Consider the following 24,437-nt stretch of genomic DNA (forward strand, 5'->3'; position numbering starts at 1 on the left):
TAGAATTGACCCAGTTTATCTATTTAGAAGGCTTTCGCGACCTCTAGCGGTCATTTGCATCATTGCAAGCTTTTCCATACGCTTTTGAACGCTTCTTGTTCCTAAGCAGCCCGCTGATTGGACCATTAACAATGACGTTGCATGTGTTTCGGTCTGTTACTAGCCAATCCATGCGCGGGAGCCCAACTGTCATGGCTGCCTCCAGGGAGAGAACATGTCTCATAACAAATAAACGAAAGTATAGCGTGTGCGTGTGTTATATTGAGGGACATTTTTCAAATTAAACGAGAGCGATCTATTTTTTTTAATATAACGTGTAGCTTGAACGGTTTCTCTTAATTTTACAAGCCGACGCTGAATGGCGTTACTCTGTGCTCGTTCTCGTGTGCGATCTGGAGTTGTTCGGAGCTCCCGGTTGTTGTCCTCCGTAGCGAGGAGCAGAGAAGCAGGTGATGATGTGCCCCTGTTCCGGTATGTAGGAGAGCACCGGAAGCCCACCGATAAAGTGTTTGTATGGGGCTTCAGTTACACCGGAGCGCTCGGCATCCCCAGCTTTGTGGTTCCTGACAGCGGCAGGAAAAAAATTAGAAAATATCAACTGACTCCTTACCGCCTCGAAACACAACAAAAGGTTTGTTTAAAAAAAAACAACAACAAAAGTGTCAGGGATCCCAGCTATTTAAGGGAGCATTCTTAAATCACACAATGTTCACATCAAGTCATAAATATCCAAATAACCACACAAATGACTGAATTAATGGCGTGCAACAGTTTATTTATACATGAAATACACTGCCTGGACAAAATAAGTTTTAACTAAGCAAATAGGTAAGAGTTCAATTTGATAATTACTGCAGTTGTAGCTCAGTGGATAAGATGTTTAAATCCCACCACCATCAAGCTCCTGCTCCTGGGCCCTTGAGCATGGTCCTTAATCCTTAATTGCTAAACTGGGATCAATGTAATTCACCCTGGATAAGGATGTCCGCCAAATGCCATAAATTTTATATTAATATACATTTATATTGTTATTTATGTCTGTACTTTGAGACTCACTAACCGCTGGAACCAAGTTCCTTGTGTGTGTCAACGCACTTATAATAAATCTGATTCTGATTCTGAAATCAACTCCAAGTTATTTAACCCTAACTGATGCAGTGGGTAACTAATTCCTTAAACAACCATTTCAGAAGACATATCCTGTGGTCATGGAAAAGATGTTACTCCTTTTCAGAAGTTTCAAATTCTTGGTGAAGCAAAGAAACATGGATTTGCTGAAACTACTGATATCAGCTTAAGAACTAAATAATGCAAACATGGCAAACTCAAGACCCACAGGCAGCTTCCAACACATAGAGCCATTAGCTCCAGCCTATGAGGTAATAATATATCAGTCATTTCTATTATAACTGAGAAACTTAGAGTCTGTGGGCACTTCACATATTCTACACTTTATTCCTGAAACAATGCCTCATTGCTGCCTCAAGGCTTTTTGAACGCACTGCATGAGACCTTCTTGCTAATATCTGTGTGAGCACCCACACAGGAGTCGCCTCACTGATGCACACCGTCACTATCCTGAGAGTCACCCAGCACAGAATCGAACCCCAAACATTAATGAACTGACAGCTGAAAAACGATGCCCAAGCATCCTATTCGGTAAAAAGTGCACAAAAGCAGAATGCACTACTTTTAAGTACTGTTTTATTTCTGCACCTTATTCTGTATTTTGATTTTCTTTTTGTTCATGAAATGTTTACATGTTTGGCCCTCATACTCTTTATGATTGACCAGACACTACTGGTCTAATTAAATTAATTAATGTGGAAAGAAAATCATAATTAAGGTGATGGATTATTTAAATGGTTGTTTTTTGTTTTTTTGGCCAGGTAGTGTATAATCCATTCATACACACACTAATTGCTAATTTTAATTCACCAGATTTGAATCATAACCACAGAAAATTGTCACCTACTGATATCCCATATCTTAAGGCATTTTCACAAGTATCTGCCACAGCAATATCTGTGTGCTATCAGAATCATATAATCAACAAAGCTGTTTTTTGTTTATTATAGCTGTACATGTTTGGATACTGCACACATTTTTATGTCCTAGCTGTTATTTGGATATTTTTTTCCTTCCTCCCACAGATCTCTTCAGCAGCCTGCGGTTATGGATTTACATTATTGGCATCAAATACCAAAGATGTCACCAAAGTGTGGGGTATGGGCCTTAATAAAGACTCCCAGCTGGGCTTCCAGCGTACTCAACACGATCGACGTAAGTTCCTCCTCGCTGCACAACAGCTGAGCTCTTTCACATCCAACGCTGTTTGTTAGTGAGTGTGTGTAAACGCAGCGTATTGTTTTTGAAACATGAGAAGAAGCAGCTCAGTGAGATCTGCAGAAAATGTCTGTTTAGACAGATTTGAGAATGTAAAGAAGTCAACAATATAGAGTGTGGACTAGTATTGGGACACCTGAGTTTTCCAGCTGTATTTCGTTTTTCCTTCACAAAGTTGGAGGCACACTATTGTATGGAAAAAAAATTCTCCTTCAATTGAACTTCACTTGGACTGTCCCAGCATGACAATGTTCCTGTGCACAAAGTTACCTCTATGAAGATATGGTTCAAATGGATTAGTGAGTAAATTCTTCAGTGGCCTGCTATAGAGCTCTGACCTCACCCCTACTGAATACCGTTGGGATGAATTGGAACACTGACTGCACCCCAGGCCTCCTCACATCACCTGACTTTGCTAACACTATTGTGGCCGAATGAGCACTAATCTCCAAAATTACACTCAAATAGCTAGTTCCCAGAAGAGTGCTGGTTAACAACAAATTGGGACTAAATGTGGAATGGGCTGTGTGATTATTGTGCTCCAATAGCATGTCCTACTGTGTTTAATTCTTTGCTGAATGGAAAAGGAACTTAACAGTCTAAACGCTCTCATGTACATCTCATTAATTAGCTGCAGCTTTACAGAAAGAATAAATGCAATTACAGGAAGTTTAAAAAAGCCACCGGGACATCTTTAGTTAAATTGCGCCCCTCGAAAACAAGAACAGTGCTTTGCCAAGCAAACGTCTACTTAGTTTAAAACTAAAAAGAAAAAAGCTGGATCTTCCTTGTAAAAGGCTCAGTATTTTCTTTTCCAAAACCGTTTCCGCACAAACATATTCGCTTCTATCTTGGTAAAAACACATTTAATATAGTTAGTGTCCTGTTTCTCGCTTTGAAGTCAAAGTTTTTTGTCTGCAGTGTACTTTTTAGATACAGCCTTCTGTCATAGAAATGCTGAAATGCTAATATCTGTAATGAGTCAAGGTTGGCATTAAGCATTAGCATGGTGCACTTTATTATATATGATATATAAAAAAAATCTAGTGTTCACATAAAAATGAAAGATTACCTTTATGGAGAAGAAAAACGCACCTGTGATGCACTCTTCAATTCACCGCCTGCCATTTGAGAACAACTGATTTACATCGCTGGACAGTTTACATGTAAAATGTACTTATTTCACCAGGAAAACGTCAAGTCAAGTCAAGTTTATTTCTATAGCGCTTTTCACAACAGACATAGTCTCAAAGCAGCTTTACAGAAATCAACAGTTAAGGTGAATGGTGTGAATTTGTCCCTGATGAGCAGCCGTGGTGACTGTGGCAAGGAAAAACTCCCTTAGATGTTATGAGGAAGAAACCTTGAGAGGAACCAGACTCAAAAGGGGAACCCATCCTCATTTGGGTGACATCAAGAGTTTGATCATAAATCTTTCAACAATACAGAACACTGGAGAGTGAAAACAACATGAGCACTGGAGTATAAGATTATAAGTGATGTTCTTTCTGCAGTCTTATACAGTCTATATGGTTAGTAGCTCCTAGTTTTATAAGCTCAGCATTTGTGATCATCACAGATCCAGCATCAGCTTCTCCATGCCAAAGCCTTTAAACACTCCAGAAGGTCCACTGTCAAACTCCACACATGTAGCGGGATCCAAATGGCACTGGTACGTCTCTAGATGGTTCGGGATGTTTGCATAATATGTGAAAACCCCCAAATTACGTAATTCTGAATAGATTTGCGTTTCTGTGTGAAACTCTGCTTTTATTGCATCTTTGGGACTTGGTGTGTTTCGTGCTGATTTTAACATCACAAATGATCATTTTTACGCTCATGCATGCAAATGATTTGTTTATGTATGTTGATTATGTTGATTGATGTATGATGTGAAACTTGTGTAATTATCAAAACCGACGTAAGACGACATGAATCACACAGTTGACTCATGTTGGAAAATCAGCTGTGACTGCATCAGTGCCAAGTTCAGTGCATCCGGAAAATATTCACAGTGCTTCAGTTTTCCACATTTTGTTATATTACAGCCTTATTCCGAAATTGATTAAATTAATAATCTTTTGTGTTTGAAATCTTGGCAAATTGATTCAAAATAAAAAAAATCACATGTATATAAGTATTCACAGTCTTTGGTATAACACTAAGAATTGAGCACAGGTACATCCTGTTTTCATTGATTATCCTTGAGACGCTTCTACAACTTGATTGGAGTCCACTTGTGGTAAATTCAGTTGATTGGACATGATTTGGAAAGGCACACACCTGTCTATATGAGCTCCCCCAGTTAACTGCATGTCAGAGCGCAAACCAAGCCACGAAGTCCAAGGAATTGTCTGTAGACCTCAGAGACAGGATTGTATGGAGGCACAGATCTGGGAAAGGGTATAGAAAAACTTCTGCAACATTGAAGGTTTATGAGCAGAGTGGCCTCCATCATTTGTACATGGAAGAAATTTGGAAGCACCAGGACTCTTTCTAGAGCGGGAAACGTTATCATATATACCAGACCCTGCAGCATGCAGATTTGTGGAATCCTGCTAACTTTCCTCGGATGCTGCTCAGATGTAATATAGTAATATATTTAAATATTTCTTTATATTTTATATAAGAAGGTAAAACACCATAGGATGTGCTGTTGAAGTGTTTTTTTTCTTCTTATACCACAACAGTTCACTAATACTTACAATTTTCCTTTTTTTAAAGAATGACAATTTTCTCAGAAGTCATTTGTACCAAAAATGCAGCTTTGTCACCTCATGATTTTTGAGAAAACTTTTTTACCTGGTCCACAGCCTGGTCCTGACTCTGGTGTCACCTTAAAAAAATGTAAATAAATGTTGCCTTAAGAAAGGATTGACTATAAGAATGATTACACTGTTACTGATTATATTATTACTATCCTTATTATTGTTCTTGTGCTGTAGATAAAAGTTATGAATATGTACTGGAGCCGTCCCCGGTCTCTCTGCCACTGGTCAACCCCCAGGAGACACGTGTCCTCCAGGTGTCCTGCGGTCGAGCTCACTCTTTAGTGCTCACAGACTCTGAAGGAGGTAAGCGGAGATCTGGATCCCAGAGAGCTGGTTTAGTTTCAGCATTTCATACGCTAATTAAAATAATTATTTAAATGGATGGAGTCGATCCAGAATCCATCCTAATATCCTTTTATATGTGGATTTTGATCCTCTTTAATCCCAGTGGGCTTAGACTTAATGCACATTCTCATTTGTTGAGAAGAAATCATTCTAATCTTTTTTTTTTTTCCCTCGCTCCAGTGTTCAGCATGGGTAATAATGCCTATGGCCAGTGTGGAAGAAAAATCGTTGAGGATGAAGTTTACAGGTTGGTGTCCTAGTTTTCAACCCCCCCCAGTGTGTTCTCCGTGAGAAATCCCACAGTAAACATCAGAGGGCGGTCTCCAATATGACCAGCAGTATTCTTTAATGTTGCTAATTGACAAATTGTGTTTGGTTTTGCTTTATTTATAGAGCAGGCCTGGAATTTTAGACCCAATCCATTGAAAATAGCAAGGTTTTTTTTTTTTACTTAATATAGATTTGGGACATTTTTGGCTAAAATACTGTTTACTGGAACAGCATGTCTAGAAGCTAGAAAACTAGAAGGTGATAATATCAATGCTATCAGTTTACATGGATCTCCCAATACTTATATAACATTGTATAACATTGTCCTCCACATGTAGAGTAGGGGATCATATTTGTCAAATGGCAAATGATCGTGCATAATTCCCTTTCTATTTCTTTTTTGAATGAATGTTTCTCTTGTGTGTGCCCTATTGTGTATTACACTAATCATGCATTACTGGTGTATACGAAGTGGTATCAAAAAGTTTCAAGGCTAATGGTGCTAACGTGCGTTACCACGTTTGTGATTTCACCACGGACAGCAAGTTAGACAAAAAACGAACATAAAATTCTGTACGAAACTGGGCAAATCTGCCTCAAAAACGTTTGGCGTACGGCGATGCTGCAACGAGTTGTTCGAGATGTTTCGAGCAGAAGGACATCGCTGGAAGACGACGAAAGATCGGGAAAACCTTCAACGATCTCAACCACTAAAAATGTGGAAACCATGCGGCAACTTGTGCATGATGATCGTTGGAGAACAATTCATGTGATCTCACTTCCGCGCCCATCCTTTTCGCCAGATTTGGCTCCTGGGGACTTCGCCCTCTTCCTGAAGATAAAGATCCAGTTTAAAGGCTCATTATGGAGATCACTAAGTATTTGACGCGCTTCGAAAAGAAGACTTCGAGGACATATTCCAGAAGTGGCAGAAATGCTGGGAGCACTGTATTGCTGTGCAAGAGGATTATTTTAAATATGACAGTGTGTAAATGTAGATAAATAAAGTATTTTCTTGCAAACAGAGCCGGTCTCACTACAAAATATAGCATAAATATTATATTTTGTAGTGTGTCCAGTTGGAAATTAAAGTTTCTGGCCCTGTTCACACCATGCGCATGGGGGGATAAGAAAAACATCTTATGTTTGTTTCTATAAAACTCATAATGTCATAATGGTTGAATAAATCCCCAATGTACATCTCTGGTGACCCCATGTAGGGGTAATGACCATAAGGGTGAAGGCTGCTGCTTTACTGTCATATGATTTAGATACTTCAATCTTTAAAATGTGCTGTTTCCAAAAAGCTTTTGGAAACAGTGTCCAGCTGGATGGACACTTTTTTTTCTTCCAGGAAATAAAACTTAACGCCATTAAATGATTCATTGCTTTAATGCTTATGCCTTATTTTATTTCTTTGCAGTGGTAGTCATCTTGTCCATAAGATAGAGGGATTTAATAGTCGAGTTATTCAGGTGAGTGAAATGTGAACTGTATGTTTATTCATCAGAGATTTATTTATTTATTTATTAATCATTTTGTCTAAAAATTGCCTAAATCAATAAATTCTGTGAGAGAAGGACACAGTGAGAAATTATTTCTTTTGAAGCACCCTGGAAATGTTGTCCACAGTAATATCTTCCAAAATGCCTGGATATTTTCTAGGTATAGTTTCGCATAGCGCTAATGAGATTTCATTAAGTAAGGGTTTCATCTGATGACTTTACCATAATATTTGTGTAAGCAACACTACAAAGTAGAACAAGACTAAGCTTCCTACAGGTGTTAATGTCATCGAGGTTATGGCCAGCATACATGCAGTTCTGTCTGTGTTTACATGGTCTTCCTGAATCAGTAAATTATTCAAGGAAAGTGCTGTTTTATTAAATAGTTTGCTGCAGTGTGTGTATACTTCAAAGAGCAATAAAATATTTGCTTGGCTTTAGTGCACTAACTTTTGCATACCACTAAATGTTAAAAGGTTTCTGGAGGTAATAATATTTATTTTGGTGAATAAACGGTCATGTCCTCCAGGTGGTGTGTGGGCAAGACCACAGTTTATTCCTGACTGAATCAGGCACGGTGTATGCTTGTGGATGGGGAGCAGATGGACAGACAGGTCAGGTGTCATTCATTTCCTCTCCTTTCTATCATCATCTTTTCTTAGAGGATTACTTGGACAAATCCCCCCCTCCCCCCACAACCTGGATTATTGTTACGAAACAACCAGGACTAATCTGTTATTAAATTCCTCAGGTCTGGGCCATCACAACAAGGCTGCATTGCCTGTCCTAGTTGGTGGTGATCTGGATGGGGTCAAAGTTCAGCAGGTGAGCACTTATGGAGACTGCAGTCTGGCTGTGTCCACCGAGGGTCACGTCTTTGGCTGGGGTAACTCCGAGTACCTGCAGCTCGCCTCCGTCACAGAAACCACACAGGTATGATTTAAGCAAGCAAGCAGGCAACTTGATTGTTTTGTTTTTTTTGTAAGATCTCTAGATATGATTTATTAAAATATATATTCAGATATTAAATAAATACGTACAGTTTAAGGTATCACTTTCAAACTAACTCTGCCCCAGGGTTGATCATTTTTATTTAGCGGCACGTCCAAAATGTGTTTTATTCCCCTTATACTACTACAAATTACCAATAATTCCAATTTACTATTTAAATCTATGAGACAATGAGAGCTTGATGTTAATTGGATGAACAAAAAAGAGTTTTTCATGTGCTGAAGTCTTTCCCATGATGGAAAACCTACTGAAACTGGAGACTCCTTAACCGTTAAATAAACAAAATATCCTTAAAGAAAATCTCACCAATGTTTGTATGTTTTTTTCTTTCAAAAATCTGTTTATTAGATTTAAGTTACGTAATGCCCCTGAGTAGGCTGTTGCAAGAGATTTTGGCAAACTCAGCACAGGATTCGAGATAACGTTTCACAATGCAAATCAAGTTTTCTCACAGGGTTTCTATTTAGCGAAATGTTGTGCTGCACCTGTCTGTCATTTCCTCGTGTTTTGCAGATCAGCTCTCCACGGCTGCTTCCTCTGAAAGGAATCGGAAAGGTGACGCAGGCGGCTTGCGGCGGAACGCAGGTCGCCGTACTAAACGGTGAGGGCTGTGCATTTGAAAGGGAATGATGAATTTTTTTATTTTAGTGGAAAACCGTACCTTTCACACACTTTAAGCTTGTTTTAGATTTTCCTAAGTGATTTGTGTAATATTTACACATCAGAGACGAATCTCTATATCGCATCCCAACATTTTTCCAGTTCCAGAAGTCAAGATTCAACGATCCTGCGATCTCACCAGGGCTACGTCGACACTAACATGGATCAATTTGAAAACGCTGTTTTTGTCTAGGAACGCTCGGCGTCCACACTTTCGTTTTCGATCGTTTCTCAAAAGTTGATCCACACTGCAACGTCTGAAAACGATTACATCAGACACGTGACACTTCGACCTGCATGATTTCTGTCTGGCGATTATTTACTTTCCGGCTCTTTTGAAACGTCACGGCAGTTTTTACAGTCCACTGAATTTTCAAATGTATCCACTTAAATAAAAACTTTTTTTCCCCAAATGTATCCACTTGACTGAAAACGCCGTTTTCAAATGTATCCACTGGATGGAAGGCCAAAACGGAGAGAAAAATATGCGCTTTCAAACATATTAGTGTGGACATGGCTTAGGTGTCCCAAAATGTCCTGTCTATTGCACATGCATGATGAATCGAGCAATGTAACAGGAGATGTTTGTTTGCAGAGAACGGAGAAGTGTTTGTGTGGGGCTACGGAATCCTAGGAAAAGGGCCTAATCTGGCTGAGTCAGAGATCCCAGAAAAGGTACCAGCGACGCTTTTTGGGAAGTCGGAGTTCAACCCGACGGTAAAAGTGGCCCACATCCGCTGTGGCCTCAGTCATTTTGCAGCCATCACAGGTGAGGCTTTTACAAACTTACACTTGAGTGCAAAAGTTGTTTTTTTTTTTTTTTTTAGAAAAGAACACGTGCCACTGATCTGTAGTGTTTTCTTTAGAAAAGAATTTGAACGTGTTCATCCAAAAGTATATCATCAAACGTGGTGGATGTGCTGTTATATGCAATCAACAGTGGCGTAATGTGACGCAGCTCAACAACAAGTTGCCAAGAATAACCTTTTGTTTTTTTAATTAATCATCATTTAGTACAGCTACAAATTCTCTCTCGTGTCCCTCATAAAGGAAATAAGACCAAAAAATAAAAAACAGACCTCCATTTTGGGTCTGTTTTAAAAATGCTAAATAAGCTATTATTTATTTAGATTATTTAGCCATGATATGCATTTATATTCAGATTATATGGAACTTCCAAAAAAACCACATCCCTGCATAAGTAAAATGTGAAACTTGAGTAAAATTTCTTCGACATCCTAATTTAATACTGATGGTACACTTTTTTCATTCTTAGAATACTAGAGGTTTTATTTCTTTCAGATCGAGGTGAACTGTTTGTCTGGGGTAAGAACGTGCGAGGATGTCTTGGCATCGGGAAGCGAGATGACCAGTATTTTCCATGGCGGGTTCGTAAGCTGCAGACCACAAACTTCTCCCTGTTGTCACGCTTGAACTTAATACACTACACATGCCGGAGGAGAGTTTGAAATCGCTCAAGGAACGGTGGGATTTGTCAATACATGCTGCTCCAGGTGACTGTTTTGTTCCCTTATTTTTTGCAGGTGACGGTTCCAGGTCATGTGGTGGACGTTGCATGTGGTGTGGATCATATGGTGGCCTTGGTCAAGTCTGTCATATGAGATTAAAGCTGTGGAGGACATCACTTTCTGAGGCTATCGAGCTTGAAGGACTGCTTGCACACTGAAGGTATAAAAGAAATCCTCATGTATATGAAAAACTGCATATCTGTGATGTTCAAGTGAGCATCATCTGTGCGATGATCCAAAACCGAGCTGAATATTTCCCTTTTTTGAATCGGTACAGAAAAAAAAAAGGAAGCTCAGAATGGAAAGATCCATGAATGTGAGGAATTACGCAAGTTCCTTGTGTCGGAGCAGACAAACCCAACATCTGTTTCACTTGGCTTCATTGTACAATGACTCAAGTCTGTTCTATAATAAACTTGTCTTAACATTGTTAAACATTACTGCGAAGCAGAGGATTAGCCAACTGTAATATACTCTGATATTAAAGCCGCCGTTGTGTGTTCTGTGTTTCCCGTTACGCTTTTTCTTGTATTTTTAGAGCTTGCAAGAAAATATCGGTTTAATGCCTCAAGGTTTACAGCATTGGAAAAAAAATTAAAGGTGCAAAGCAGCATTTGTGGGGCCAAGCACCCAATCTCTGTATGGTGCAAAAATCACAGGAAAGCAGAGCCATACGTTTAGGCAAACGATTTAATTTGATTTGTAGTGAAATGCTAAATGGTAGAAGTAAATGTCCAGATGTAAACCAATTCTGGTGACGAGTGCACAAATTTCACTGGAGTTGCACCAATAATGTCAGTTAGACTTAAATAATTTTAACTTATCCTAATGTGTGACCACTAGGTGGCACTGGAGAGAATTTTTAAATTGTGTACCAGTTAGTTTGATTATCAGTGGTTGCTGAGCCGGATAGCATCGATAATTGTTTGGCGGTTTCATGGCCGATCCGTCTGCCCGTTACGGACAAACAACTGAGTGTTCATATTTTGTTTGACAACTTTCGTGAGGTTTACTCGGAAAATTACGTCTGCCAAAGTAGTGGACGATTAGACAAAATTTGGGGTAGGAGTAGCAAAGAAATTGTTTGTCATAGTCCAGGATGGTGGAAAACCTGCATAGCAAGAAATTCTTTGAGGGTGTATGGAACTTATCTTGACATGTTTCAAAAGTTATGACCTCGTGTATACTTTTAAATTAATACCAAATTTAAGCCGATTCCTATAAGCTGCCATTGACCTGTTTTAAAAGAAGTAAAGGTAGAATAACAATAGAGTGCCTGTGCACCTTCTGTGCAACGTCCCATCAATGAATAATAGACCACCAATACTCTATCTACATTGTTCTAGACAGCAGTTCTCCAAAGCATAGTAAAGGACCACGTTGGTTCCACTGAATAGCACTAATTAACTAATCTACAAGTGTGGTCTTAGATTTGACGATGCTTCATTTGCATAAATTAATGCATGGTATTTAAAATAACCTTGCAAATATATTGATCTCTATCGTTTCTTACTTGAAGCCCTGAATAAGAAAAAAGGTTAATCTTAGAATGGCATTTTGGTCAGGATTTATGTTCTTGCTTTATTCGTTCCATGATGAATTCGGATAAAATCAATGGCACTATTAATAAAGCTTGAGGAATGAAAGCTTTTCTGAAGATAAGGTGAACTAGTCAGCACCAAGGGAAGTGCGGTTGCATGCTCGGGAAGTGAAAACCGGGCCGTGTGGGAATGCTGCGGATGAGTCCTCTTATGCTAAACAAGCAAACCGGCTCTATACTGCACCGTTCCGAGCTCCGCCCTATTACCTAATGCAAACACGAGCTATGCAAATCGAATAAACAAAAACATGCTACACTGAAAGGTCTTTAATCGAAGAGGCATAAAAGGTGCTTTCATCAAAAACTTTGAGCTCATCAGGACAGCCATTTGCAGTATATCAGGTCATCGCTGCGATCCTGATAGATTGCTGGTGGTTGTGAATTAAGGTAAAACAAACCAGCGTGACACGAATCTCACAGTTGGCTGGCATTTCTATGGCAACTCTGAACTCCATGGAAATGAAAGATAAAAGCTCGAGCAGGGGAACGTGAAAAGCAGGTCAGGACAATTCATCACAGAAACACTACAAGCTGAAGAAATAGCGTTTTCATTTCTTTAATGGTCAGAAGAAATAGGTCACCCAATTATTTTTTTTTAACACTGATAAATACATGGTTTCTGCTAATCAGATCTAACAGGGCAAAAAAAAAACAAAAAAAAAGAAAAAGCCTGTGGAAAAATAACATCCATTCGTGCGTTAAGACCAACAAATGTGACCCTTTTAAAAAGAGATTCCTTCTAAGGAGCAATTATTCTTCCCCACTTTTTTTTTTCACATCAGTAAGAACAGTAAGATCTTTAGGAAAGACCTTTAAATAAAGTGCAGACTGGGGTGAGAGAGTTGAAGGCCTACACTAACGCTAGTGTCCTTTAACACTTAGACCCCCAACTAACATTCAGTGAAGGACTGTAATTCTTCACGTCTTGTCGTTTAAAGAAAAAAACAAACAAAAAAATAACCAAAAGGGTGAACGGTAAAACCTTGGTAAAGAAGCTAAAGTATTTCGTGCCATTCCTTTTGTTCCGGTTTAAAAAAAAAAAAAAAAAAAAAAAGAGACAGCTCCACACGTGAAAAGGGGGAAGTAAATGTGAAAATAATAGTGTACAGTCAAATTGCACAATCCATTCTCTATTTTTACAGTTGAAAATTATAAAAACAAACAAAAAAATCATGAAGTGATAGTGACTACATTCTCCTCCCCCTATTCAGCAAAAGACAAAAGCCAGGTCAGACATGACACGATTCCAATCTGATAAATCTTCACCCAGGACCGACACTGACTTGATGCTGGAGTACAGAAACCTATTGATTGTAGTTTGGATACAGGGGGGGGGGGGGGGGGGGGAAGAAAGCAACTTATTCATAACTCAGTGACTTGGCATTGAAAACGAGAACACGGGCTTTGGGTGAAACGAGGGCAAAATGGAAGAAAGAAGAAGAAGAAGAAAAAAAAAAGGTTTCATGGAAAGGTGAAGAAAAAAAAAAAGCTTTTTTTTTTCTCCTCATAGATTGTGAGCAATCTTTATCATTATTTTAAAATAATCACCTTTCAAATTGAGAGGAAAAAAAAAAAAAAAAAGACTACACACTCAAGGAGTCAGTTTAGGCCTAAAGTGACTTGGCATAGTAAGAAAACAGGGATGAGCGCTGATAAACATTTACACAACCGTGGTGGCATACATTCTTGGCCTTCTATTAAAGAGGACCGGTTTCTAATACATTGTGGTTATTTTCAATGAATCAGGAATCATTTTGTTTGAAAAGGGGCGGGGGGGGGGACCCAGCCCATGTCTAGGTCTTGTTGTCATAGTGAAATGGGTTTGGAGAAAATAAGGGGAGGAGACAAGGCATAGAGAGGGGAGAAAGAAGAAAAATCTAACACTGCAGTCACACCAGCTAAGGGTCCCTGTAGAAAAGGATGCGCTCTCGAGCAGGAGGTTGAGGGACAGGTATTGGCACAATCAGTCTAATGAAAGTGGGAGAGTGCAAGTAAAGTAACCCAGGTCTCTCTCTGTCTCTCTCTCTCACTCAAACACACTCTCGCACACACCTTTTCATTCTCACCCTCGGCTCCCGTTATCACCCCCCCACCCTCACCCAACAGCAGTCCTCAAAAAAAAAAAAAAAAAAAAAATAAAAAAAAAATATGGCACTTTTGAAAATGATAATCTAGCAGGGACTTTGAGAGGCTCGTGTCCGGTTCTCACTGTCCTGTGCTCTCGTTGGTCCTCAAAGCTCCTATCACACTCTGGATGTTCTCTTCTGGAACCTTCAGAGAAATCAAAGATTTAGATCTTTCCTATTCAAAACAATTATAGTATTTTTTATGGCCTGTTCAGCCAAAGCTTTTAGACTGCTTTTTATGCCGAGTTACCATTTAAAGTGCAAACAGCCCTCAAAAAAAAAAAAAAAAACAAACCCCACCACCTACTTACCAGAGCATGGTCAAACTTGAAGGTGCTGATGTAGTAGGCTGGAATGTCAGCAGTCGCCAAAGGTTCAGATATTTGGGCCACAATCCCACATTCATCTGATGAGAAGACAAAAAAAAAAAAAAAAATGTGGTCTACGTTTACTCATCTGTTTGCATTTGCTTTATATTTAGTCGGGATTTTATTTTTTTTTAAAGCAAGTTAGAGCAATTGATTTCTCTTGCTTTAGGGTTTTGTTGAGAGGTTTGCACGTACCAAATCCTAAAGGCTGTCCTCCGATGCGAACCATTTTCCAAAGTTCCCCTGAAGCACTGGTAAAGAGGACGTTATTGGGGAACCTAGCAAAATAGACGAAGTCAGCAAGCCACAAACATGAAACATTTATCAAAAAGATCAAGTTGATAGTCAAGTCATTTATCAAACCACTAAAAGCCATTCAAATTCATTAGACAACCCAATCAGACACAATTTTCCACATTCCAGTGCTGCCAATCGCAAATCTACCAGATTAATGGTGTTGAGAGACAGGCCTAACCTTCGAGTAGTCTGCTCGTCCATAACCAGGGAGATGTAGCCCTCGATCAGGGAGAAGGAAAAGAAGCGGATGTGTCCTGAATCCTCGTTCTGTGCTCCGGCTTCCTTCCCTCTGTCACAAACAAAACCGTGGCAAAATTACACAAAGGACATCCAGTCTACAGTGCAGCCTGCTTTTTCTTAGGCCGAGGGTTTTAAACTGAAACAACACATATTAGAGAGAGAAGCACTCAGCAGAGTTGCTTTTCCAGTACAAGTACAGTACAGTACAGTAATGCAAGTCTTTGAAGCTGAGTGCTTGTACGTCAGTCAACAGGACTGAAAGTGCAGCCTGTAATTAATTTGGCAACGGCGGGTTTTGTTGTGCTGGTTGTGTAATCAAACATGCTCGACTTGAAACGACAGTGAGAATGAGGTCAAAGTGCTGAACGGTAGCTTTGATTTGGTTTACGTTTCCATTGGATGAACTGTATTGAAATTATAGCTGTTTAATTATACGCTGCACTAAAGCAAGTGTAATCAGTGATAAAAATTATACACAATTCCATATCTTTTTTTTTTTTTTCATATACATCGATCAGGCATAACATTATGACCACCTGCCTATCATGCCACCCATGACCTTTCGCCGGTTCGCCACTGTTCCTTCTTTGGACCACTTTTGATAAATACTGACCACTGCAGACCGGGAACATCCCAAAAGAGCAGCAGTTTTAGACAATTTGTCAAACTTGTTCAAATCCTAATTGATCCCACCCACTAACAGGTGCCATGATGAAGAGATAATCAGTGTTATTCACTCACCAGTCAATGTTATAATGTCAATCTTATGCCTGACTGGTGTATATTCTCTCAAAGCAGTAAGGGCACAGTTTTTTTTTACCCTCAAATCTCCTTCAGGACACCACTTTTCTATCTGCGTAGCTCTCCTATCAGGCTAGCAGATGGCTCTCAGTGCTGGCCATATGTGAGAAAAGGCGAGGCTCTTACCCTCCTGAGTAGAACATGACATCCATGAGCAGGGTGGCCACAGAGGGCAGCGTGTCTGGGTCCAGACTCGTCACACAGAACATGTTACTAGGACTAGAGAGAGGGTGAATGATGGGTCGAGGGACTAAGAGAGAGAGGGGAAGAGAGAAAGAGACACTAAGATGGTTGGACAATGCTACCCAGGCATGCATAGGTTATCAGAAAGCCACATTGAGTTTGTTACAGCCAGAAACGAACACTCGTATCAGCTGATAAAGAACTACTTCTTACCAACTTTAGGCTTGACGAATCCGTTGGTGACTCCGGAGCAGTTGGCGGCTACCGTCTCTCCATTCACCACTCTAAGGAGGGTGAACTCTGAGGACAGCGTGTGCATGACCATGGGGAGGTCCCTCTCTCGGACCTGGACATAGAAAACCGAACACAAAAAGAGGTGCTTTAGTCCCAAGATTATTGAATCAACCACAGGAAAAGGGATAATGTTTCAGAGATCTTTTTCTCAACTTGACCAGTTTTCAAACGATATAAATACAGTGACCAAAATTATTGCCTTTTAGTGTACAAATGATTTTTGCAGCCTCAAGTAAAACCTTTTCGGTACTTATGCAATTCTTGTTTTACGTGCGGAACATAGCAAAAATCTATTAAAGTCCTACATTTGTAGTGGCAGGCCACAATTTTGCTTAGTCTCCGACTCGCGCTTTGTCACTGTGGCTACTCGATCCATCCCGGAAACCCGATTTGTGTAAAAACTTCTGCGCATGCGTGAAATCGTTGCCACTTCCGGTCATCACCAACGTTTCATGACAGTCTAGCGATATGGATTCTTTTGTGTTTTATATAGACCTTCTTAAAAGGAGAAATTCCTGACAATTCCACATATCGAGGGAATGAATGAATAGAAGGAAGGAATTCATTTATGAATAAATTGAATGGATAAACAAACAATCATTATCTAATTATCATCTTTAGATAATTAACTATTAAATGTAAAATAAAATAAAAATAAATTAAAAAACAGACACTTATATACATACATCTCTATTACTTAAATGGCCTCTAACAAATGTAAACTATTTAATTTTCCCGTTTATTTAATTTTGAATTAATCAATTCAATTTCTGCCTATTCAATTACTTAATTTAATCAATATAATAAATAAGTAAATATAATAAATAAGTTGCATTAATGCAAAATTGCATTCATTTGATTTATTTAAAATATTTGCACAAATGTTAAAAATAATAACAATAATAAAAATAATACAAAATTAAAAACAAGCAATTTTATGTTTTGCATTTCTTCCCCCTAACTAACAAAATTAACCTGAACAGCGACTTAAAATCCAAGTTACTTACCGAAATGTGAATTTTGTTTACCATTACAGCTCTACACATTCATTCATCTTTTAATAACATTTCCAAGTACATTTTCTTACCTAGGGGCACTTTCAATAAACAAACCCCATACCACTATATTGTCGATGTAAACAAACCAAAACAACAAACTAACTTGGGAGGAACAAGCAAAACTACACACAGACAAGCGCGAGTTTTGTATCAAACCCTTGTCAATGTATGATTCTTGCACAAAAAATTAAAATAAATAAATAAAAGGGCCATTCACATTATAATCTCTGGCAACCAGAAGGACAACTGCACCAGTTACTGGAGCATACACACTGCCAGCCACAGAGAGTATGGACATCTATAAACTTGCCAAGCTGTTTAAGCCTCTCACAACCCTTGTGAACTTGGTTTCACTGAAGTATTTACACTTCAGGGCCCCCGGTTTCATCCTGAGCTCAGGTTACTTACTGTAGTGAGTTTCACGTTTACCTCCGACACTTCTATCTAACGTCAGACAGACTAGAACTGCACTCTTGAGGTTTAAGGGCCCTGCTCAAGAGCCCAAAAGTGCCAGCTTGTTATTACTGTGATGTGAACTCATGACCTTCCAGTGAGAAGCCAAAGCCTTCACCACTGAGATGATGTTCGCATGTTCTATTCAAGTCTCCGTGGCTTGTCTTGAAGTTCTCTGGTTTGCCGCGAGGTGTAAACGTGTGTGCTTTCTGCCCTGAGATTGAGACTGGCATTTCTTCTATGTTGTACCCCCGTTTTGCACCTCTGGATCAGTGCCCTTTGACCCTGACAAACTCCGTTGTTCTTGTTGTAAATGACGTTAAGGATCTCAACAGCGAACGATATGAATTCACTTTATATATTGAGTCGCAGGTCCTACCAGGATTTGCAAAACCAGTCAATTTTGGAAAGTTGGAATGCATTCATTTGTTGATCAAACTACAGAAAACATTTCCTATCATATTTGAGCTATCTGTCTGTGCAAAGCTTTAGTTGTCCATGTTATTGTATCTGATCTTAGTGGAAAAAAGCTTGGGGGTTTAAATCAGTTGTATGAGATTAGAGAAAAGAAATTGCACAGCGCATGAGGGCAACAAACCTGAGCTTGAGAGCCATTAAATTAAAACCAAGATAAAAGGATCATGTCTGTTGGACTAACAAGGTACTATGCTGGCGGTGCTAGCTGTCCCTTACTGCTTACCGCAAAACACACACCACCCGTTTACCCCTACACTCATTACTGCTATATGGAGATAAGTATAGCTAGACATTTTTAAAAAGTATAATCACTTGGTACTCAATATTCCTAGACTATGCTTAAAGGATCAGTTACAGCGCTTTAACGAAATTGTTAGGTTCCTTTGCCATGTTTCCGTCAGTGTCGTTGTAATCTGAGCCTCCGCTGTCAATTTGAATGGCATCTTCAACATCAAGCATTCTGATGAGTTACTAAACTTGACTGTGCAAAGAATTTCCAGTGAAGAGCGTCCGTTAAGGAATAAATATGTGTCTGATCCTCAGGCCAGTGCGCCAGAGAAAACCTGCCCTCATTTGCATTGCAAACGACGCCAATCACCTCCCGAATGCATTACGAAGAAAGGGAGAAAAAAAAACACACAAGGATGTCTTAAGCAAACAATTGGACTGAAATTCAAATATATGTCCTACAGAGCGCATGCTAAACACACTCGCTAGGCAGGGGAGGGGGGGTGGGGGGGAAACTAAAACAACGTTTCAAGGGCAACCCCTGTGGATCTCCTTTCTGTATTTTGTCAGCATGGGAAAAGCAATACAATATCCCCGACGGATACATCTGACTGTCATTAACTTATGAAAAGAGAAAAAAAGAGAAAAATAGACACCCTGAACCATGTTTTTCTTCTTTTTTTCTTCCCCATTTTGAAACACGGAGTCCCACAAGACACATTACAGTTCGACGAGCAATAGAAAAGGAGGCCAGGCCTGGGCTGTAGAAATATATAAACAAATAATAAAACAAGTGAGAAGCATGGGTGTCGGTTTTGTCTCCCGGCTCCGATGAGTCAGATAAAAGGGTTTACTTCAGCCTAGCTATTTATAAAACATGCGCGCGCGCGCGCGCACACACACACACACACACACACACACACACGGGTTAGGAGGAGAAGCAAAGGGAACCTGCACTGGCCCGAATCAAAGAAATGGAACAACAACAACCCCCCTCTTAAACAACCTTTCATTGCCCCCCCTCCCCCAAATGACTGCGGCCAGGAGAGTGTTGCGATGAATTCCAGCAAGAGGCCACGCTGATCCTCTTTACATAACCACCTCCAGATTAACATCGGCTTCGCCTTTTTTATTTTCATAAACAGGTCCTGGAGAGCGTGCGGGCAGAGTTGTGTGTGTGTGTGTGTGTGTGTGGGGGGGGGGTGTTAGAAAGAAAGAGAGAGAGTGTGTAGCTGATAAGTGTGTGTATGCACAGGGAAAAGAGATTCACACAGTCGCTGCACACAAAGAAAAATGTGCTGAGACGACAAGCATGAGCAGTTGTCGTAGTGGACAAGTCTTAGTGTCGTAGTGGTCTTGCATTTTCTATTCTCCAACCTCAATGGGCAGCTGTTCTTTCTTCAGCTAGGAAATAAATTATAGCCTCGAGCGTTAGTGCGTTTTCCCATGGAATATGCTTAAATTACAGATTTCATATGCATGGCATGAAAAGATTGCATATTCCTAAGGGATTGAGGAAAATACCTTTCAAACAGCGAGTGTTCAGTGCGAGTGCTCTAACGCCAAGTTCGATTACTATCTGAATGAAGTACTGCAACCACCAGACATATGCACATGAAAGGGCGGCGCCACCAGGGGGTGTTGCTAATAATATTAAGCTACAAGGCAGCTATACAACAGACTCGAATAAGGTGTAATGATTTTTAACAGATATTTTAGGCTTTAATGCTCCTTTTACTATCGTACAAAAATGCTTAAAATACTTAGCTATTCGAGGCGCACTGATTTGAGCTTGCTCTTCTGATCCAAGTCAAACCATAAAGGTTTGGGTAATTAGTTAAATATGTTTCCTTGAACGAGTCAGAATGTAAAAACTCAGCAGATCCGCAGATGACTGGCGGCTGACCCAGACAATCCAATATTCTAGACGAAACATTTCAGCTATTCAGATCAAAACGCTGACCTCTCCAGTGAAGCACATCTCTTGCATTCCCAAGTGTGACTTTCAGCCTGGACTAGATGTCTATTCTACTGTGAAATGCACTGTGCAAGCAAAAAAAAAAAAAACAACCAACCAAAAAAAAAAAAAAAAAAAAGTTACCGCTGACAAGATAGAGCTCTGCATGTTAAATATGCAAGTCACTTCACAGAGTCAGATTTGACTGCACACAACTGCTAAATTCTCAAATCTTAATGGTCAAACGGTGTGCTGTTACATTCTCGTACTTATACATTGTCGATTGTATAGTAATTTAGACCAGGACTTGGTAAATCTTCTTCGAAATACTGATGCGACAGTGTTACAGGTAAAAAATAAATAAATAAAAAATAAACAAGATGACGAGCTAATATCGATTATAAGTCAACTTGTTTAGTGGGCAAACTATAAACACAACTATAAAAAATAATCTTAAAAAAAATTACATTCTCATTAACCAATTGCTGCAAGAGGAATAAAACGGCATAAACAAATTTCATAAATGATCTGTTGCATAATATCCACTTCAATCAATGCCAGTTATTTGGCATGTTCCCTATTTCTAGCTGGAGGAATGGAATATTAATACTCGGTAGCTCTGCATTCCAATAAATGTAACACCCCCGTGTTAATTTCCCACCCTGCCCCAGAAGTGTGCATCATCTACCAAACAGCTGCCTGTAAAAGAGACAGGAGTTACAGGAGGAGATGAGTGATAACAATGGCCATTAACAATTTGTAGCTTTGCCAATGCTTTGCTGTGTCATAACTTGGAAGTTCTTCTATTACTACAAATCACAGGCAGAACAGTGACGGTTTGAATGCAGTGGAAATCATAGATTGTCCAAAAGAGCAACATGGTGCTATCGGTTGTCAACACCAAAAGTTCATCTTTTCACGGCTATTTTTTATTCTGACGGGATACTAAACGTGATCCACTGGATCACTGTTCGAAAAAATACAACATTCAAACTATTTATTTGGCTACTTTGCAATTTGAGAGCATCCTTGTGTCTTCGAATATGGCACACTGTTACAGCTGTCCATTAGATTCAAATTCCCTGAAACAAATGTTTTTAAAATTTCAAGGATTTTATTGGAGCTAGTACACTAACCACCCAAAAGAAAGGAAAAATAGAAAACAATAGAGCAACCCTTAAAATTGGCAATTCAAGTGCGCTAAAAGTAAACAGCAAAGGAATGTTGAATCTTGTTGGGAAGTAGAATGTGTAAGAAACGTATAAGAAAGTGCTGGAATTTCCCGCTAACTTTGCGACTCACCAGGATAAAGTCCGTCTGGTAGGTGGACAGCATGAAGACAGAGATGTTGTGGTCGGCCAGGGGGGCAATGACGGACTTTGCGATTTTGGTCACACCAATTGGCTGGGAGCTTGTGGCGCTGCCACCCCCCGACACCACGTTGAGAGCTAACCATGTCGCCTCCGCTACGCTGAGGTACTCCGACTCAGGGAGTTCTGAAAGAGAGGCAGAAAGTCAGTGCAACGTACGAGAAGATTAATAAAGAGCAGTTCAATACCTTTAACCTTTCGAATGAATGAGGTCAATGAACAACCTCAAAGTACCACACAGGAAATGATGGCTTTGTTCCTCCCCACACCAATGAACAGAATCTCTTAGTGGGTCATAACCTTTTTCATAATCATCAATGCAGGTAGAATACCCTGCCTGCTTCACGACCCACAGCTACTTGTATCCATGGTGACCCTGGCGACCTGGGTGTAATGACACTCAGTCAACCACAAAACCAAACGGGCCGACAGCTTGGCCTTGGTTAACCCCGTAATGGAAGCGAAGTAGCTGATGAAGCAATCTGTGGTCAAACATTGCCAGTGTGTCTAGATGGGGGAGGATGTGTGTGAGACCTTTCTTTTCTGCCTGTGAAGCTCGAGAAATGGCCAAACGTACCTTTAAAGCCATCTTCGTCAACTATGATGGTGTAATCCTCTGGGGTTTCGGTCAAACTGAAGAACTTGCATCTGTAAAGTAGGAAAAGTAGATGAACATGCAGCGATGTTTAGAACTGAAGGAACATTTCTAAAAAACATTGCCAATATTCGGGGATGATATAATGGTGTGGTGAACCACAAGCAAACACATTTGTGGAATTCTGGAACAAGGTCTGGACAAGGTCTGTTTTGCAAAGAACTGGAGGTATAGTGCAAAATAACGTATTGTTTGTTTGCCGAGCCCCAGAATTAGCCTGTCTGGGAAATTGGGGCTAAAATGGTGGCAGGCACATATCACACAACACACGAACACTTCTTTGTGATGGTTACATAACAATAACGCTTGCTGAACAACAATCCAGCCACAAAGGGAAGTCCATAGAGCAAAGTTTGCTCATATAGTCTTAAAAATGATTGAAACGCTAAACACATAAACTGTGAGGTCTCTTTCCACACTGCTTCAAAGATATCGCATAACAGAACAATATTTGAATGCATTTGCCACATGCCTTACGCAAACAGAACCCATCACACACACACACACACACACACACACACACACACACACACACACACACACACACACACACACACACACACACACACACACACGTCAGGGTGCCAGGCACCTTTTTAATGCCACTCATAAAACCAGACTTAAGATACTGGGTAAGGGGAGTGCTTATTTATGGCCTTTCAAATTATCCCCCCATATTATTTTTCCCTTTCAGAAGTGGTACCAGGATGTTTGTTGATTCTGAAAAGTAAGATCTTATCTGATGCTGCCATACTAGGACAGAATTTCTCAAGGGGTTTTGAGAAGCACTCACGTCGCACGACCAGGTCTTTTCAGAGTCGCCCGAGGGGAAGCATTGTGTGGAAAAAAGTGTTTACAGTTTAGTTGTGAAAAGACACACAGTGTTAAGGATTTCTGGACAAAAACATCATCAAAACACTGTCGATTTTTCACGTTTCAAAATGTTAGAGGCAAGTATGAAAATTAAGAACCCTGTTGGCCATAAACCAGATTCTTGGAAAAGCAACGATTTTCCATTTATGACACATGGTTGACAAGATGCCATCTTCCAGATGCCGGAGGATGGAAATTATGAGGGCCCTTACTTTATCTCTACCTAAAGAGAGCGATGCAGCAGAGCTTTACTCTGTCCAACTCTCTTATCTCCTCATCTGCTCCAGTAGATCAGCTTCCAAAAGCTTCAACATTTATGCTTCTTTGCTCCCGTAATTATTAGTGCATTGAAAGCCATTGCATTAGTCATCTTATAAATTGCTAGACTGCTGCTCCCATTTTCAATTTCACCGAACTTCACTAATGTGCGAGAAAGAAGCTCTTGATCTGTAGTTTTGAGTAGCTAGCACCTGACAAACACCGTTTTATCCTTTATGTTTGCGAGATTCTTTTTATTTTTGTCTATTACAACAGCTAGATTGAAAGACAAAAGATAGATCAATTCATTCATCCCAGAGGGAAATTCAATGTCTATCTATAATGTTAAGAGTTTGCCCCCCGGAGCAACAACCTACCACCATAATTGCAATTAAACATCACAAATACGTATTTTAATACAACTGTGTTGCATTTCAATCATTAAAACAACACTATTACTAAGCAATGCCTCAATACATTTCTTACTCGCTGCCAAAGTCCACCATATTTCAGTTCATTGCGGGTGTGCATACACGACTACAGGAAGCACAGGAGGCAAAAATCTAAATCGAACAGTGTGTTCAGTGTTGTTTGTGAACAGAATGGGTCTTTTTCTTTCTTGTTGCACTACGACACGGTTGAACTTCCCTTTCGATGACGCCAGCTGAAACAGTGAGGCAGCAAACTGGGCAGGAGCCGCCGACAGCATTCTGAACAGTAAGCGCCTTTCGCCACACCCCTCCTCACACACTGGGCTGTTGC

The 24,437-nt window shown here is 39.9% G+C and overlaps 2 protein-coding genes across 2 annotated transcripts in view; one reads left to right on the forward strand and one right to left on the reverse strand.

Annotated features, from left to right (window-relative positions):
* rcc1l (RCC1 like) lies at nucleotides 1–12,997 on the forward strand. Its single transcript, XM_083530696.1, has 12 exons — nucleotides 1–631; nucleotides 2,154–2,283; nucleotides 5,292–5,420; nucleotides 5,643–5,709; nucleotides 7,156–7,207; nucleotides 7,767–7,851; nucleotides 7,989–8,170; nucleotides 8,762–8,849; nucleotides 9,504–9,677; nucleotides 10,211–10,296; nucleotides 10,453–10,994; nucleotides 11,293–12,997. Exons 1-11 carry the CDS (start codon nucleotides 359–361, stop codon nucleotides 10,528–10,530), a joined length of 1,344 nt encoding a protein of 447 aa, XP_083386822.1. The 5' UTR covers nucleotides 1–358; the 3' UTR covers nucleotides 10,531–10,994; nucleotides 11,293–12,997.
* The window catches only part of castor2 (cytosolic arginine sensor for mTORC1 subunit 2), a 16,431-nt gene continuing 4,571 nt past the window's right edge, over nucleotides 12,578–24,437 (reverse strand). The window contains exons 2-9 of the mRNA XM_083530702.1: nucleotides 22,467–22,537; nucleotides 21,822–22,015; nucleotides 16,266–16,398; nucleotides 15,996–16,119; nucleotides 15,007–15,117; nucleotides 14,727–14,809; nucleotides 14,475–14,569; nucleotides 12,578–14,308 (exon numbers count right to left, since the gene is read on the reverse strand). Of these exons, the coding sequence (XP_083386828.1) occupies nucleotides 14,243–14,308; nucleotides 14,475–14,569; nucleotides 14,727–14,809; nucleotides 15,007–15,117; nucleotides 15,996–16,119; nucleotides 16,266–16,398; nucleotides 21,822–22,015; nucleotides 22,467–22,537 (877 nt within the window). The 3' untranslated portion in view covers nucleotides 12,578–14,242. The remainder of the gene's footprint in view (nucleotides 14,309–14,474; nucleotides 14,570–14,726; nucleotides 14,810–15,006; nucleotides 15,118–15,995; nucleotides 16,120–16,265; nucleotides 16,399–21,821; nucleotides 22,016–22,466; nucleotides 22,538–24,437) is intronic.

The sequence above is a fragment of the Silurus aristotelis genome, assembly GCF_946808225.1.
Source record: "Silurus aristotelis genome assembly, chromosome: 26".
Classification (NCBI taxonomy): Eukaryota; Metazoa; Chordata; class Actinopteri; order Siluriformes; family Siluridae; genus Silurus; species Silurus aristotelis.

Excerpts from the sequence above, each read along its gene's own strand:
- rcc1l (XM_083530696.1), top strand. The coding sequence starts at position 359 with ATGGCGTTACTCTGTGCTCGTTCTCGTGTGCGATCTGGAGTTGTTCGG. Across the intron at positions 7,852-7,988 it reads GGGAGCAGATGGACAGACAG|GTCTGGGCCATCACAACAAG; the intron begins GTCAGGTGTCAT and ends TAAATTCCTCAG. Across the intron at positions 9,678-10,210 it reads TCATTTTGCAGCCATCACAG|ATCGAGGTGAACTGTTTGTC; the intron begins GTGAGGCTTTTA and ends TATTTCTTTCAG.